Raw genomic sequence first — 15,156 nt, forward strand, 5'->3', positions numbered from 1 at the left:
GCTGCGAATAATATCTTTGTTTCCCCACAAAGAAATACATGTTGAATACGACCAGGCTCGTCAAAACTATTTTAGTATGAGCAGCCGAGTGTGTATTTTACCATCACATGTGTATCATTACAAAAACGCGACGATGAAAGCACCTATGTAGGTGTTTCGTCACCTATCCTACCTGGCTCTTCTCCGACATGCGAGCGCTGCCGCCCCGCCCTCACTGCAGCAAATAACGGTCCACACCGCCATTACATAAATACCTCACGGGTGACGGTGATCTAACGGTGATATCTTAAGGAAAACACATCCAACAACCACATCGTGGGCTAAATAACTCCATATAATATACTTCACAACCACTTAAACTGCACGAAAATGAAAACAAACAAAACCACAAGCGTCCAGCAAAGACGCGCGGGCGCCCAAAATATCAAAAGCATGAGAAAAGACCAGATCCATGGTCAATTTAGTGATGCAAACGATGCGGTCGACATTGCACGTCTGCCATCAAACACCATCTTCTCTCTACCTGCACAAGTTGCCATTTGCCGTGGCGTGCGCTGGGCGCCTCGCTTCTCTCGCGCAGATCGCGTATCACGCACTGATTTCCGTTCACCGCTTCTGTATTCGCTGCTCTGGAGACGGGAGGAGGTCGACGGACGGTAAAAGAGGACATTGGCTTGATCCGTTGTCTCCTCACCGTTCAGGTAAACACGTTGACGGCTCCTGTGCGCGTCACGTCGCAGCGCGCGGTGTCACTACGCACGCACAGGCAGGAAAAGGTTGCGCTGTGCTCGTAATGTGAATGGTACTGTGCTGCGTGATCAACGGTGAGGTTATTTAAAGTGAAAGCGACATCAAAGCACGACTATCTGTGTTAAGGAGAGGCTAAATGATTAAGTAATGTCAAAAGTCTGTCAAAATAAACAAACTTTACTAAATGATTTCGGCATAAACAGTAAAAGCACAGACACAGACTTTTTGGGCGTGCATGCATTGGTGACATTGTTGTAAACACTGAAAATAACTGGACGCCCTTTCGTGTTATATTAAATTTGCGATTAAAAAAGTTTTGATTTATGACAACATGAAAATTAAAGTCCCAGCAGACAAAAAAAATCAAATTTATTGTCAAAAGTATATGTGCCAGGTTTTAATGTGTTAAGAGAAAGCACCACCGTGCTCCACGTTTCTATAAAAGACTAATACTGATAAACGTAATTCTCACTTAATTTTTTTTTGTTAAATAATTGTTTAAAAAAAGTATTTAGAAGTTAAGAAGCTAGTGCATGCTAACGGGTGGAAAAGCACGCGCCCTTCCGGATAACGGTCCGGGGAGACTCAGGTATAACGGTGCAGTAACACTGGGACAGCCTACTCTCACACTTCACAACTTACAAAGTCGCCATTAAACTACTCTAAAGGTGAAAAAACTACACGCAGTAAAATGAAAACAACTTCTCTCTTTCGTTTTTCTTTGTGCTGTCTGAATTCAATACGTGGGACTCACCGCTGTTGCGTCGTGGCTGTGTCTGTTTTCTCCTCTGGCACCTGGGGCCATCCGCCATGATTTTTGTCTAAACGCAGCTTTGCGGAGTGTGAACCCCTTCTCTTCCATTACCCCCTCCTCATAACAGCCCCCAGTCTGCACCTGGTTTACGACATACTGCTTTACGACATCACCTTCTTATGCAGTGAGAACACCTCTCTGAAACCCCTCCCTATTTTGGCAGACGTCCCACTTTTTATATCTGTTGTACCGTTCTGGGCTGATACTTATAACAGGCGTTTATTACATTAAATATGTGACTTGGAAAAAGAGTTTTGTAGGGTTATTTTTGCTAGAAATAGGAATGTTGTATTATGAAGTGCGCCCCCGACTGGCAGGGAAGTCCGATGACGTATTGTTGCTTAACTCTGTAAATGCAAATGTTAGTATGTTTCAAAAAATGAAATGAAATGTTAGTATGTTTTAGCAGCATAAAAATGCTACAGCATAAAAATGAAACCTTTGTTTTTGGATTGTGGCAGATTTTCCATGACGATGTAACCACACATAATACCAAAAAGTGTGATTACTGTAATACCTTTTGCATTTGACAATTTTGCAATTACAATTCTTAATAGGCTGTATTTAGATTATATTACCATGATGTACACATAATACTTAAATATAATTTTTCTTTCCACGAGGAAAAAAGGAAATGTTATTTTTTTCATTTAAATGGACTCTTGGACTTTATTTGACTAGTCTTAAAAACATTTTGGGCTGCAAATGAAAAAATAAAAATATTATATTAACTTGCACAATGCCCTTTTAGTTTAGCATATAGTTGACACGATCTGCCCTATATCAAATGCAGTATATCTGTAGTCAAATTATAAAAGTGCATCTTTGGTGAGCAGTTGTATACTCGTTAAAAAAACTGCAATTGTTTTACGTTAAATTATGTATTTTTTGCGCTACTAAATGTGCATCATGTTATTCATTACTTTCTCTGTCTGTTGTCCGCCCCCGTTATTTCAATAGAAGTCCAGTTTACCTCAAAACCACCTCTCTAGAAAAGACCTCTTCTGGCATCTGCTGGTGGAAACAAGCTGGTGCATCTATGTCAGCAGAAACATACAGCATGAAATATGATGTTGGTAGATTCTTTCAAAAAATGATAGAATGGTCTGAAAACATTGGCAGTGCCACATGAACAATAGTGCATTACAATTACTATAGTAAACTGTAATAACATTCCTAGTGAAATTAGTAAACTTCAGTAATATTCCTATACTTTCATTTTTGTATGGAAATAATAAAAATTTGCAACAGGTAATATCACAGAATAGTAATAATATACATAAAAAATTTAGTAATTACACTGCTAACCCTAAATGTTGTCTTTACTTTAACAATCATATAAACCTTGCTCAATATGTTGTATTCAAGACATATGTTTAAAACATCTTATTTCCTTTAAACGTTTAGCCTACAAAATTCATGCAGCTAAATAAATTGTAATGAACTTAATTATCTGTATACATAATGTTTTGATAAATACTCATATGCCTTTGCAGCTATGTTTTGATTGTTTATGCTTGCACAGAATAATAACTGATGAGAAGTTTTTAAATAGTTGTTAATTATTTGCTGTAAAGTTACTAATTTATTTGATTAATTTATTAAATTATCAGATCATTTATTAAATTGATGCAGGTGATTACTGTTTGCGTTGGTAAACGTGGAAAATAGTTTTTCGTGTCCATGACTTTCTTTTTCGTGTCATTTTATGTATTGTTTTCTCATTTTTTCCTATTTTTAAATCAGTGTCTGTGTCGCTCGGGGGTTGGTGTTAGATTTGGGGTTTGGGTTAGGATGTACTTTTATATATTGGTTTCTACATGTTTTTCCTACGCTTTTAAAACTATTCTCGTCTGGAGTTGGGATGTTTGGGTTAGGATGTCTAAAAATGTGACCTCAAGTGACAATGGTAAGAAAATAGGAAAAAACAATGAGAAAACAATACATAAAATGACAAAAAAGTCATGCAACAGACACAAAAAACTATTTATCGAAATTTGTTTTAAAATATTCAGTCAACTACAGTATGAAGGGTCTACTTTTATTTGTGTACATTCACAATAAAAACACATTTGTGTGTTTTTGTCAAATAAAGAAAATAAACAGGATGCATTTGTCTCCACCAGCTGTCTCTCAAAACATGTTAAATAAAACAATTGATAGGCCACTCCGCGTATACATTTGACGAGTAGGGAGTGAGACTGTGTTGCATTGTCACACAAACATACATATTTTTAAAGAAAGCCTGAAACTTCTACTTTGACAAACTAATTACAATTGAAAACAAATATTGCCTGTTTATGTAATCTGTATGAAAGTTATCTCTAATGAGATCCTGCCCACAGATGGAACAAGCTATTAATTTGGAAATTAATGTTGGACAAAAAAAATTGGGGCAATGGGATCAGTTCAGAATGTCACGTGACATGCATCGTACAGCAAACAGGTAAACTGGTATTTGTTTAAATATATTAGTTTAGGAGCGGGTGCTTAATGCTGTATTTTTTTCTTGTTTGTTAGTTACAGTAGTCAGTGGCGTTTTAAGGTAAGGTAAGGTAATACTTTACTCGGAAGATGTTATTTTTGTTTCTTTTTATATTAGTTTCTTAAGTATACTAGTTAGAGTGTTTTTTTTTTTTTTTTTTACTTTAAGCACCACTGTTTTGTCTCGTCATTATTGTTGTCTTTTCTGGTTTATTACATTGTGTATATAATTTGTAAATATGATTATGGGTGTTTGGTGACGATAAGATTTTTTGTCATTTTGTAATATTTTGAATTCCTACTAAAAAGCAAAAGCACATTGCAAACTGTGGTCTCTGCCTTTTTCTTTGCTAAATGCTTACTGCATAGTCAGAGAGATGTGTCATAAGCCTAAATTCTATGTAATGGTCTATTCATTCTTTTAAGGTTGAGTCTCTGTAATCCTAGACAACATGACGTAACATAAGGCAAGCCTGCTCCAGATGTTCAAACTGATGTCTCATGTGTTCTGTGTTAGAGATTATATTGTTACAGTCATCATGGCTCCCTCTGCTGGCCGTCAGAGGCTTGACATTCATATATGCCTCTGGACTGCAATACCCATGATCCCTTGCACAACATACAACAGATAGTTAAGCAGAACACTAAACAAAAAACAAAACAGACAACAAATACAAAACAACAATTGTGATAATGGTATTGTTCTGAAGCAATGATAATAAGCAAAATAATAATAATAATAAATAATAGTAAATTAAACTGATAATAATACAGATGATGATATTGTTATGAAGCAATGTTAATAAGCAAAATAATAATAATAATAATAATAATAATGTTAAACCGATAATAATGCATATTTGTGTAATAATAATTATAATATTATGTAATAATAGTATGCACAATAATGGTAGTAATAGCAATAATAATTCAAGGGATTGTTATGATTACAGCAATATATAATATATGTGCCCATAATAATATCTTAATAATAATAAAAATAATGATTATTATTAATAGTAATAATAGTAACATTACTGACAACAACAAATATAATATTATATAAAAGGATACGCGTGTGGCTTTTGTTATCACCCTACTGACCGGGAGGGCCAGAGAGTGGGCCACGACAGTTTAGGACACTCGATCCCCATTTTGTCGATCGTTTGCGGAGTTCAAGGCAGAAATTAAGAAACTCTTTGATCGTGCACCGCAGTGGGAGGCGGCTGCAGCCCGACTGGTCCGTCTGACTCAAGGTAACCGTTCTGTTACTGATTTCTCTGTTGTGTTTCAGACCCTATCAGCAGTTTGTGGATGAAACGATGCAGCTCTTCGCACACAGTTCCTGGAAGGATTACGAGACGACATCTAGGATGAGATTCTTTGGTGGAGCTTGCACTCAGAATTGAGAACCGTATGGTGTTTCGCCCCCAGCGCCGTTCCCTACTTCATCAGGTTTTTTCAGATGAGATGGTTGGTACTCATGCACACCCTCCTCCTTCCTCTCCTGCTGTCCCCAGCGAGCCCATGTAACTGGGCAGGATGCGACTCACACCTAAGGAGAGAAAGAGGAGATTAGTGACTGGTCTATGTCTCTTCTGTGGAAAATCTGGACATCTGGCTAAGAACTGTCCGTGAAAAGCCAACGCTCACCAGTAGTTCCGGGAGTTCTGGTGGGCACTGCTGTGTGTGAAATCTCCCCTGCATCTTCAACTCATTTACCGGTTACTTTAACTTTTGGTGGTATTGAACACTCCTCTAAGGCTCTCGGGGCTGAAGGAGATTTCCTGGACTTCAACACTGCTTGGGAGTGGGGCATTCCTGCTGTTGCACATTTGAAGTACCTCTAGCTGTATGGACACTTAAGGGATAGCAGACTGCCCAGGTCACTCACTGCACCCCACACGTAAGTCTTTTTATTTCTGGTAATCACTGTGAGGAGATTGTGCTGTACCTCTTGCATGCCTCACTCTCTCCAATTTTTTGGGGCATGCTTGGTTGGCACAGCACAACCCTCACGTGGATTGGCAGTGAAATGTTATTTTAAGTTGGTCCACATCGTGTCACGTGTCTTGTCTTGATGCTGCTGTTTCGGGTTCTTCTTCTGTTTTTCAGGTTCCAGCCGATCTTACCGGGGTCCCGGCAGAGTACGCAGATCTCTCTCAGTTGTTCAGTATAGCCCGGGGCACTTCTCTCCCTCCCCACCGGTCATAGGATTGTGCTATCGATCTCCTCCCAGGCACTTCTCCGCCTAAAGGTAGACTTTGCTCTTTGTCTGCTCCTGAAAGAGAGGCTATGGATAGTTATATTAACGATGCTCTTCGCGCCGGTCTCATCCAACCCTCTACCTCTCCAGCTGGAGCGGGGTTCTTTTTTGTTAAAAAGAAGGACGGGTCCTTGCGACCATGCATTGATTACAGAGGTTTAAACGACATTACTTTTAATGTCAACAGCCTTTGAATTTCTGCAGGGAGCGCGTCTCTTCACCAAATTAGACCTACGCAATGCTTATCATCTTGTTCGTATAAGAGAGGGATATGAATGGAAGACAGCATTTAATACTCCGTCCGAACATTTTGAATACTCCGTTTTACCGTTCGTGCTTTGTAACGCCCCTTCTGTCTTCCAGGCTCTGGTTAACGATGTGTTGAGAGACATGATAAATAAATTTGTTTTTGTGTATCTAGATGATATTGTCATCTTTTCTCCCTCCTTACAGATACACACTCAGCACGTCCGCAGGGTTTTACGGCGCCTTCTTGAAAACCAGTTATATGTTAAGGCGGAGAAGTGTGATTTTCATAAGGAGTCTGTTTCATTCTTGGGTTTTGTTATTGCCTCCGGAGAGATACGTCCCGACCCAGCTAAGATCAAAGCGGTTGCCGAGTGGCCAGTCCCCGGCTCTCATAAGGAATTGCAACGTTTTCTGGGTTTCGCCAATTTTTAGTGGCGTTTCATCAGAAATTTTGCTCAGATTGCAAAGCCACTTACAGCACTCACCTCCACTAAGGAGAGTTTTTTCTCTAACCGCGATGCTCAAAAGGCCTTTGATAAATTTAAAGTCTGGTTTATCTCTGCTCCTGTTCTTTCTTTTCCAGATCCTAAAGCTCAGTTTATTGTTGAGGTGGTTGCATCTGATGTCGGGGTAGGCGCCGTTCTCTCACAGCGGTCCTCTAAGGACGGTAAAGTGCACCCTTGGGCTTTCTTCTCCCATGCTGGCGGTTAGACTGGCTTTGGGTGAGTGGCGTCACTGGTTGGAGTGTACCTTGGAACCCTTCCTGGTCTGGATGGATCATAAAAACCTTGAGTATATCCGTTCAGCCAGTAGGTTGAACTCGCGACAGGCTCGCTGGGCGCTCTTCTTTGACCGGTTTAACTTTACCCTCTCGTACTGGCCTGGTGCTAAGAACGTCAAACCTGATGCCCTCTCCTGTTTGTTCGAGAGTCCCTGTGCTGTGAGAGCCGAAACCATCCTTCCGGAGGGAAGGATGGTTGGTGCTCTACGCTGGTTAATCGAACAACGGGTGAGGGAAGCCGGACGAGGAGTGAAAGTGCCAGAGGAGTGCCCGGCGGGTCTGTTGTGTGTTCCGGTTGCGCTCCGTTCCGAGGTCATCTGGTGGAGTCATGAGTCCATGATTGTCTTCCATCCAGGGGTTCGGAGATCGTTTGCTACCGTCCGTCAACAATTTTGGTGGCCCTCTATGGGTCAGGATGTCAGACAGTTGGTATTAGCATGTCAGGTATGCACGCGCAGTTAAGCCTCTCATCAGTCTCCCGTTTGTCTGCTCAAACCCATTTCTGTACCCTCCAGCCCCTGGTCACATTTAGCCGTAGATTTTGTTACTGGCTTACCCCTTTCTAAAGGCAACCCCGTTGTCCTTACGGTGGTGGATCGCTTCTCTTAAGCGGTTCATTTTATCCCCTTACCTAAGCTCCCCTCTGCCAGAGAAACGGCCCAGGTATTAATCGAACACATTTTTTCCCACATTAATCCTGTTCCCTCTGCCCCCGCTCCCCCCGCGCCTCAACTAGTGGATTGATCTCTTGCTTACACCGTGAGGAGATTACTAGATATGCGTCGTTGAGGCAGAGGTTTCCAATATCTAGATGACTGGGAGGGTTATGGTCCGGAGGAGAGGTGTTGGGTACCGGCCCGGGACATTCTGGACCCTGGCCTGATCAAGGATCTCCGCCGGTGACAAAGTAAGCCCCCTCCTTGACCGCCCGGTGGTGGTCGTGGGGGGGTACTGTCACGATCTCTGCCTGATCGACCGCTTTGCTTTGGGATTTGTCATGTGCCTGTGTGTTTTGTCTTTTGACAGCTTTTACGTGCACATCTGTCACTCGGGTGCTCCTCCTCCCGCTGCATTCTTTTCACCTGCGTCCCAGACCTGAAGTCAATTTTCTCTCCCACGGTTTGCTATTTAGTTCTCTTCCTCCCTCTGTCTCCTTGCGAGTTCGTCATGTTATGTGCTTCGCCGTCCCAGTCTTGTCAGTGTCAATGTTTGTTTCTTTTTCTTTCTTTTCTTTTTGATTAATGGTAAAATTACTAATTGTATATGTAAATATGCCTAAGCTAAGGTGGTGCATTAAAAGAAAGATGTGGTGCATTAAAATCAGCATGTGGTGCATAAAAACCAATGGTGGTATATGTTGGGTAATAGATTTAGTTATATTTATGTATTTTAATTATGTTTGTCCAATTATGATTGAATTAAAGGGGACAGAGAATGAAAAACTATTTTTACCTTGTCTTTGTTGAATAATGGTAGACTACCCGCATTCACGAACATACAAAAAGTGCTAGACATGCTAAACATCTCAAGGGCGATTTATAGTCGTGCGTAGGTCCTACGCCGTAGCACTGCGTAGCCTGACGCGCACCTCACAAAATTTCTAACAGCGTGTCGGCTCTACGCGGACCGCATGCGCTGTGATTGGTCCACCAGAACCCCTCCCGTCAGGTAAAAAAACCTGCGTCATAGGTATTTCCGTTTGTGACGGTGAAAACAAAGATGAGCCAATTTGAGGAGTGATTTAACTCAAACTGCAACAAAAGTCACTGTTTATTTACTTCGGTCATTGCTGGTCTTCTCAAATCATACACAACAAGTTGCTGTTTCTTCTTCGTTTGTGGGTTAACATGCCAAGCTTCTTCTTCTCTGACGGTCGCGGTGCTACTGTGGTTACACGTGTGGATACTGCCTACCAGCGGTTTGCGCATGTGTTTGCACGTCAACGCGGAGGACGACGCAAAAGTATAAATGAAAACCGATGCGGAACCTACGCCGTCGCGGCTACGCCGTAGGACCTACGCACGACTATAAATCGCCCTTTAGTCTCATAGAAATTCCTCTTTTAGAAATGTCAGTCAGAAAACGGCCCAATCTGAAAAACTGATGCTTATGACATCACAGGCATCTCACTGCCCCTCCACTTTATAATAATTGGCTACATTTTTTGAGTGGCAGCAAAGTCAGCCAATCAGTAATGAGATTGCAAGTTAAGCCAGTAGGGGGAGCCAAATAGGTGCAAAACCACTTGTTTAAAATCCCCCACCCTAATAGAGCTATCTGGGAGAGGTTTTTAGGAAGCTTCTAAGGCATTACAGACCCACACAAAAATGTTTTGTCTACATGTCACATCACAGAACAAGGATAAATACCCCGTTCAATCATTCTTTGTCACCTTTAACTTTGATGTACATGTTTGCCTGGTTTGTGACCCTTGCCTGTTCGTGTCTCAATAAAACTGCATTTGGATCAAACCTGCTTCTCACGTATTGTTGTTGTCCAGAACCAACAAACTACAACTGCCACATATGGCATTATGAAGATTCATTTTAGTAAAAGTGTTGTAACCATGTTTTTTTTTTGTTGTTTTTTTAGGATTGGTTACTGCATGTTTGACCACAGTTTTATCACAAATACCATGGTCCCTGTAGCAAAATCATGATTAATTAATGGTTACGAATACGATGCCTAACCATTGTTTAATCTGTGAAAGCATATGTCGTTTTTAAGAGATAAAATTCAAAAGTTTCTTGATTCTACCATTACTGTACTTCCTTAAACAGTCTGAAATATACTTCTTTAGATCATGACAAATTCAAATAAGGGGAACTCAAAAAAAAAACCTCTGTCATGCTCTAATTTCATCACTGTGAGCTTCCAAAGAATTTCACTTGTGTTCTTTAAACTCTGCTTTTCAGTTGCGACTGATAAACAGCGGATACAGATTCTGGTAAGTGCAAAAGTTTGACATTGCAAACAGTTGCAACTTTAATGTTTTATCACTGGCTGAACAGATAAGACCTTCCACCAAACACCGAAATAGTGGAAGGAAAAAACAATTACGCATTTTTTATAATTACTGATTTATGATTGTTTTTAACAGAGCCCATCCTAGCACTCTCCCTAAGCTGGTGTTGGAGCATCTTTATGATGAGTAATGTTGCGTGTTGTTGCTCCTGGTATGACAGCACACTTCCATACTGAAGTTTGCCAATGGAAGAATCCACCAACACTGTAAAAAATTATTTGCTGCCTAAATTTTATATCTAATCAACTCGGATTTACAAGTCATCTCAATTTACTATTACACTGACTATTACAAATTCTTTTAAGGTAAGTGGTTGCAATAATGCAATTAATTTATTTTAGCTACATTTAAACAAAAGTTTTAATGTTTAAGTTTAAGTTCTAATTTTGTTGTTTAAATGTAGCTTAAATAAATTGATTGCAACCACTTACCTTAAAAAAATTGAGAAAATTGAATGAATAATTTTTTTCAGTGAATTTATCTTGACAGAAGTGAGTTGATACAACTTATAAAATGATTTTGACAATTCAACTATATATTAGAAGTTAAACTGTTTATTTAATCAATGCACTGACATCTGTATATCCCCTATACCCTATAACTGTGTGTCATCTGCATAGCTGTGGTAAGCAATTTGGTTCTTTTTCATTATTTGACCAAGTGGGAACATATTTTGGTGGGACCAAAGAAATGTCTGCTATGTTCTGTTTGAACATTTTTCACATACAATTCACCCAACAACATTTGTATTTCACAGAATAATAACATCATGCTGAAAAAAATGGTGTCCTGGACCAACAAACCACAGCAGCCACATATGGCATTACGAAATTAACTGGTTTCATTATAGTAATAGTATAGGCTATTAATCGTGTTTTTTTTTTTGGCCACAGGTTTACAACAAATACCATGCATGGTTACAATAGTAACTGTAGCAAAATCATGATTAATTGATGGTTACAAAAATTATGCACATATAACTATGTAGTAACTATTATTTGTTTCATCTGTGAATTAATAGGTAGTTTTGTAAGGAATAAAAATCAGCGTTTCTTGATTCTACCGTTTCTGTAATTCTGACCGAAGATGACAAAATCAAATAAAGGGAAATCCAACAACTTTCTCACTTTCTGTCTTGATCATCGTCAGCTTCCAAAGAAATTCAGCTGTGTTCTTTAAACTCTGCTTTTCAGTTGCGACTGATCACTGTTGAGTGTTAAAACAAGCAGAAATCTCCTGATGGCGGATTCAGATATGGATTACGATTCTGGTGAGTGAATTTTTTTATAAGTTTGACAATGCAAACAGTTGCAGCTTTAAAGGGACATGCCCACATTTTGGGAATTTAGCTTATTCAAGGTATCCCCCAGAGTTAGATAAGTTTATACATACCTTTCTCACTTCCGTGCGTGCTGTAACTCTGTCTGACACAGCCCCTGCTAGGTTAGCTTATCACAAAGACTGGAAGTGAATGGCTCTAGCTAGCAAACTGCTCCCAATAAGTGACAAAATAAAAATTTCCTCTATATGTGTTGTTATTTGTATAGTCACACTGGGTACAAATAACAAGGTCATATGACACAGCGATCTTTTAACAGTATACATACTGGGAACTATATTCTCAGAAGGCAAAGTACTGCTACTCGGGCGGAGTGATTTGCACAACTCTGACCGAACTCTGCTCCTCACCAGGGGGCTTCTCAGGTGCTGCGAGCAAATCACTCCACCCAGTAGCAGCGCTTCGTCTTCTGAGAATATAGTTAAAGTCTTTTAAGATAAGACATTCCACCAAACAATGGATTAGAAAAATTGAAAAAGCCTTTATTTTTACTTAATTTTTTTGGTAAATGGTAAATGGACTGCATTTATATAGCGCTTTTATAGACCAATGGCCATCCAAAGCGCTTTACAAGTTGCCTCACATTCACCCATTCACTCACACATCCATACACCGACGGCGGTGTCAGCCATGCAAGGCGCCATCCAGCTCGCCGGGAGCAGGTGGGGTTAGGTGTCTTGCTCAAGGTCAACTCGACACTTGGTCCGGTGGAGCCGGGGATTGAACCACCAACCTTCCGATTTGTAGACAACCTCCATGAACCACTGAGCCACTGCCGCCCCAGTACTTGTGCCTTCTCTTATAAAATAGCATTTTAATCACAGTTAAACCTAAATGCAGTTCCCAAAAAAGTTATTGTTTAGTTTAAAACTTTTTACTCTATAGTGGACAGGCTGTGTTGGTTCATTAAATTATACGTTATTTCCTTACAAAAGCGGCTTTGACACAGATTCTTGATCGGTCAGGGTATAAATTCCTAATTGCTGTTGTCAGTCTAGTTGATGTTTGTGCCAAATACATCAATACACAATTCATGGACCTTTTAGCATACAACCACAGTTTAATGTAGTCATGCTCTGAAAAATAAAAACCTTGACTAAAGCATAAAATTCTGGACACCCTGGGCTGTAAACATTTTATTTTTAATGTGTGTTAAAAAAAAACTACTGTAAAGTGTATTGCACAACAACACCAATTTTATTGAAGCACAGCTGGAAAAGCATCATGTTAGCAACACAAAGGTGGTGGGTTCAGTTCCAGGAAACACACTGATAAAACATATGCAGATTAAATGCAATGTAAGTTCTGGGGTTTTGGCATAATGATAACGTTTATTGAGAATGGCTCAGTAGCTTATTTGGGCAGGTGTGTGCACTTAATGTTTTTGCTTTTCCTCTCTTTAAAGGAGCGTTGCTCATCAGCATCCAGAAGACGATGTAGGCCTGTGGCATATTCTAGACCTTCCTTATCCTCTGATGAAATAAGTAATGTACACCTGTCCTGTTAAAGTTTCCATTAAAGAGACAATAAGTAGGATTTACCCCCATCTAGTGGTGAAACTGTATTTTGCATTCAAACAATAGTGCTCTTTCCAAATGTGTGTTGCCACTACGGTAGCCGTTATGTAATCACTGATCTCCTTGTCTGTTCCAGCTGGTTCACGTGTTCTAAATGAAAACGCGTTGTGAAAACCCATTGGTAGGCTAGTGCTTTTTGTCCCTCTCTGCTACTATAGTTTATCAATACGGCGGAACGACATGGAGGCCGCTGTGTATCGCTCTATCACAGGCTCTAGGCAAGGCTCATCTGTTCAATGTAAGTAAAGAGAAAAATTCTAAGCTTACAAAAGAAAAGTCAGATCACTGGCAAAGGTCATTTGACACCAACGAGGACATATTTATGAATAAAGACATTGATTTTGATTAATAAAACTCTAACAAATCCTACTTACAGTCCCTTTAACTATACAGACACGTGGTATACTTCACAATTTGCCTTCCACTACAAATCCAATGCTAGAAGCCCACAAAATATTATCATTAGGCAACTTAATAAAGGTCCCATATTGTCAAATCTGAAATTTCATGCCTTTTTTCATGATAACTGAGGTCTAGGGGTTATATAAATACCATATAAGTTTTAAAACAATCATTTCACAGTCAAATTCGCACAGCCTGCATGAAGTAGCTGTGATTTGTAACGAGCCGTTGTGACTTCCATATAAACATGACGTCAGGAACACACAGTCACAGCCTTAAGTCACCACCCCGAGCACTGTCATCGTCCACCGCACCACCCCCTTTTGCCATTGTTTGACTGTTCAGTACTGTTCATATTTACATTTAAAAAGCAGTAATAAAAGTAACTTAAAAGTTACTTTCCCTAGTAACTAATTACTTTTGATATACAGTAACTGGTAGAGTAATTCAATTTAACTGTAACTAATTACTAATTTTCAGTAACTTGCCCAACACTGTTAATCAATGAACTGGCTTTACTGAAGAGTTGCGCGAGACAATTGACCTATGGCTAAGCCACGCCCCCTTCACTCACTCAATCAACATTCGGTGATATTCACTATGGCAGCTGTCACAGTAGGAGACATTTCACAGGAGGCAATTGATGATTTTTGTAGACAGAAAGACTATATATAATCTCAAAGTCACCAAAAGGGCCTTAACTATGCATTGGAGAGTTAAATTAATAACTTTATTGTTAAGAAGGTCGATGAAAAGCTTCACAGGTAAACGCGATAAACCGTATCTCGTTGCCATCATTGCCATAAAATGACACGATAAAAAGAAAAATAGCGATTAAAAACTGAATAACTGCAATGCATTTCAATGGACGTTTAAGCAGAGAATGTCCGAGTGTATTAGGTTAGCTATGCGCACTGTGATTGACTCTTTGCATTTGGGGGTGTGGCTTAGCCATAGGTCAATCGCATGCAATTTATAATGCAGCCCTAAATTTAAGTTACCTTAATGAGCCAGAGAAAACTGAAATTACATATTGTAAGTAGTTATGCAATGCTAATGTGATGGTAACGTGTTGTTTTGTAACGTTAAAGTATGTGTTGGAAATCAGACATTGTTTGTTTTCTTAAGTTACAGACACCGGCCCTGTTAGTGTCTGTTTGTTTACTGAGTTAAACATGGTAAGGTTAAAATCTCATAGTCTCTGTGTCTCTTGGTTTACTAACCTAACTTCCATGGGTAACGTTATTTCAACTGCGTATTTCACTCACAAAACAACAGGCCTATCATAAGAAAGGCTCATGAATATTGCTTTTTACAGGCCAAAATTACCTGTTCTTAGCAGAGCTCCTGAAAGAGGAGCTGTAAAAATATATCGAGATTGTTTTTGGTACTTAAACTGCAAATATATATTCTTAGGTACACCATAACCTAAAATAAAACTTTACAAAGCTTTGAAATATGGGACCTTT

The 15,156-nt window shown here is 39.6% G+C and overlaps 1 protein-coding gene and 2 long non-coding RNA genes across 4 annotated transcripts in view; 2 read left to right on the forward strand and 1 right to left on the reverse strand.

Moving 5' to 3' along the window:
• The window catches only part of zeb1a (zinc finger E-box binding homeobox 1a), a 26,094-nt gene extending 24,338 nt beyond the window's left edge, over positions 1-1,756 (reverse strand). The window contains exon 1 of one of the 2 annotated variants that reach the window (XM_055203337.2): positions 1,505-1,756. In XM_055203337.2, the coding sequence (XP_055059312.2) occupies positions 1,505-1,562 (58 nt within the window). In that variant the 5' untranslated portion in view covers positions 1,563-1,756. Of the gene's footprint in view, positions 1-523; positions 689-1,504 lie in introns of those variants that run through there. The other variant, XM_055203338.2, reaches the window with a different exon arrangement.
• The window catches only part of LOC129442991 (uncharacterized), a 16,800-nt gene extending 6,128 nt beyond the window's left edge, over positions 1-10,672 (forward strand). Inside the window, exons 3-5 of the long non-coding RNA XR_012358641.1 lie at positions 5,343-6,305; positions 6,768-10,291; positions 10,445-10,672. This is a non-coding gene — a long non-coding RNA (uncharacterized lncRNA). The remainder of the gene's footprint in view (positions 1-5,342; positions 6,306-6,767; positions 10,292-10,444) is intronic.
• A 137-nt stretch (positions 10,673-10,809) lies between these two features.
• LOC141366123 (uncharacterized) lies at positions 10,810-14,111 on the forward strand. Its single transcript, XR_012371185.1, has 3 exons — positions 10,810-11,639; positions 13,114-13,192; positions 13,362-14,111. It is a non-coding gene; the product is annotated as an uncharacterized lncRNA (long non-coding RNA).
• Positions 14,112-15,156: the final 1,045 nt, after the last annotated feature.

The sequence above is a fragment of the Misgurnus anguillicaudatus genome, chromosome 2 (assembly GCF_027580225.2).
Source record: "Misgurnus anguillicaudatus chromosome 2, ASM2758022v2, whole genome shotgun sequence".
In the NCBI taxonomy this organism is placed as follows: domain Eukaryota; kingdom Metazoa; phylum Chordata; class Actinopteri; order Cypriniformes; family Cobitidae; genus Misgurnus; species Misgurnus anguillicaudatus.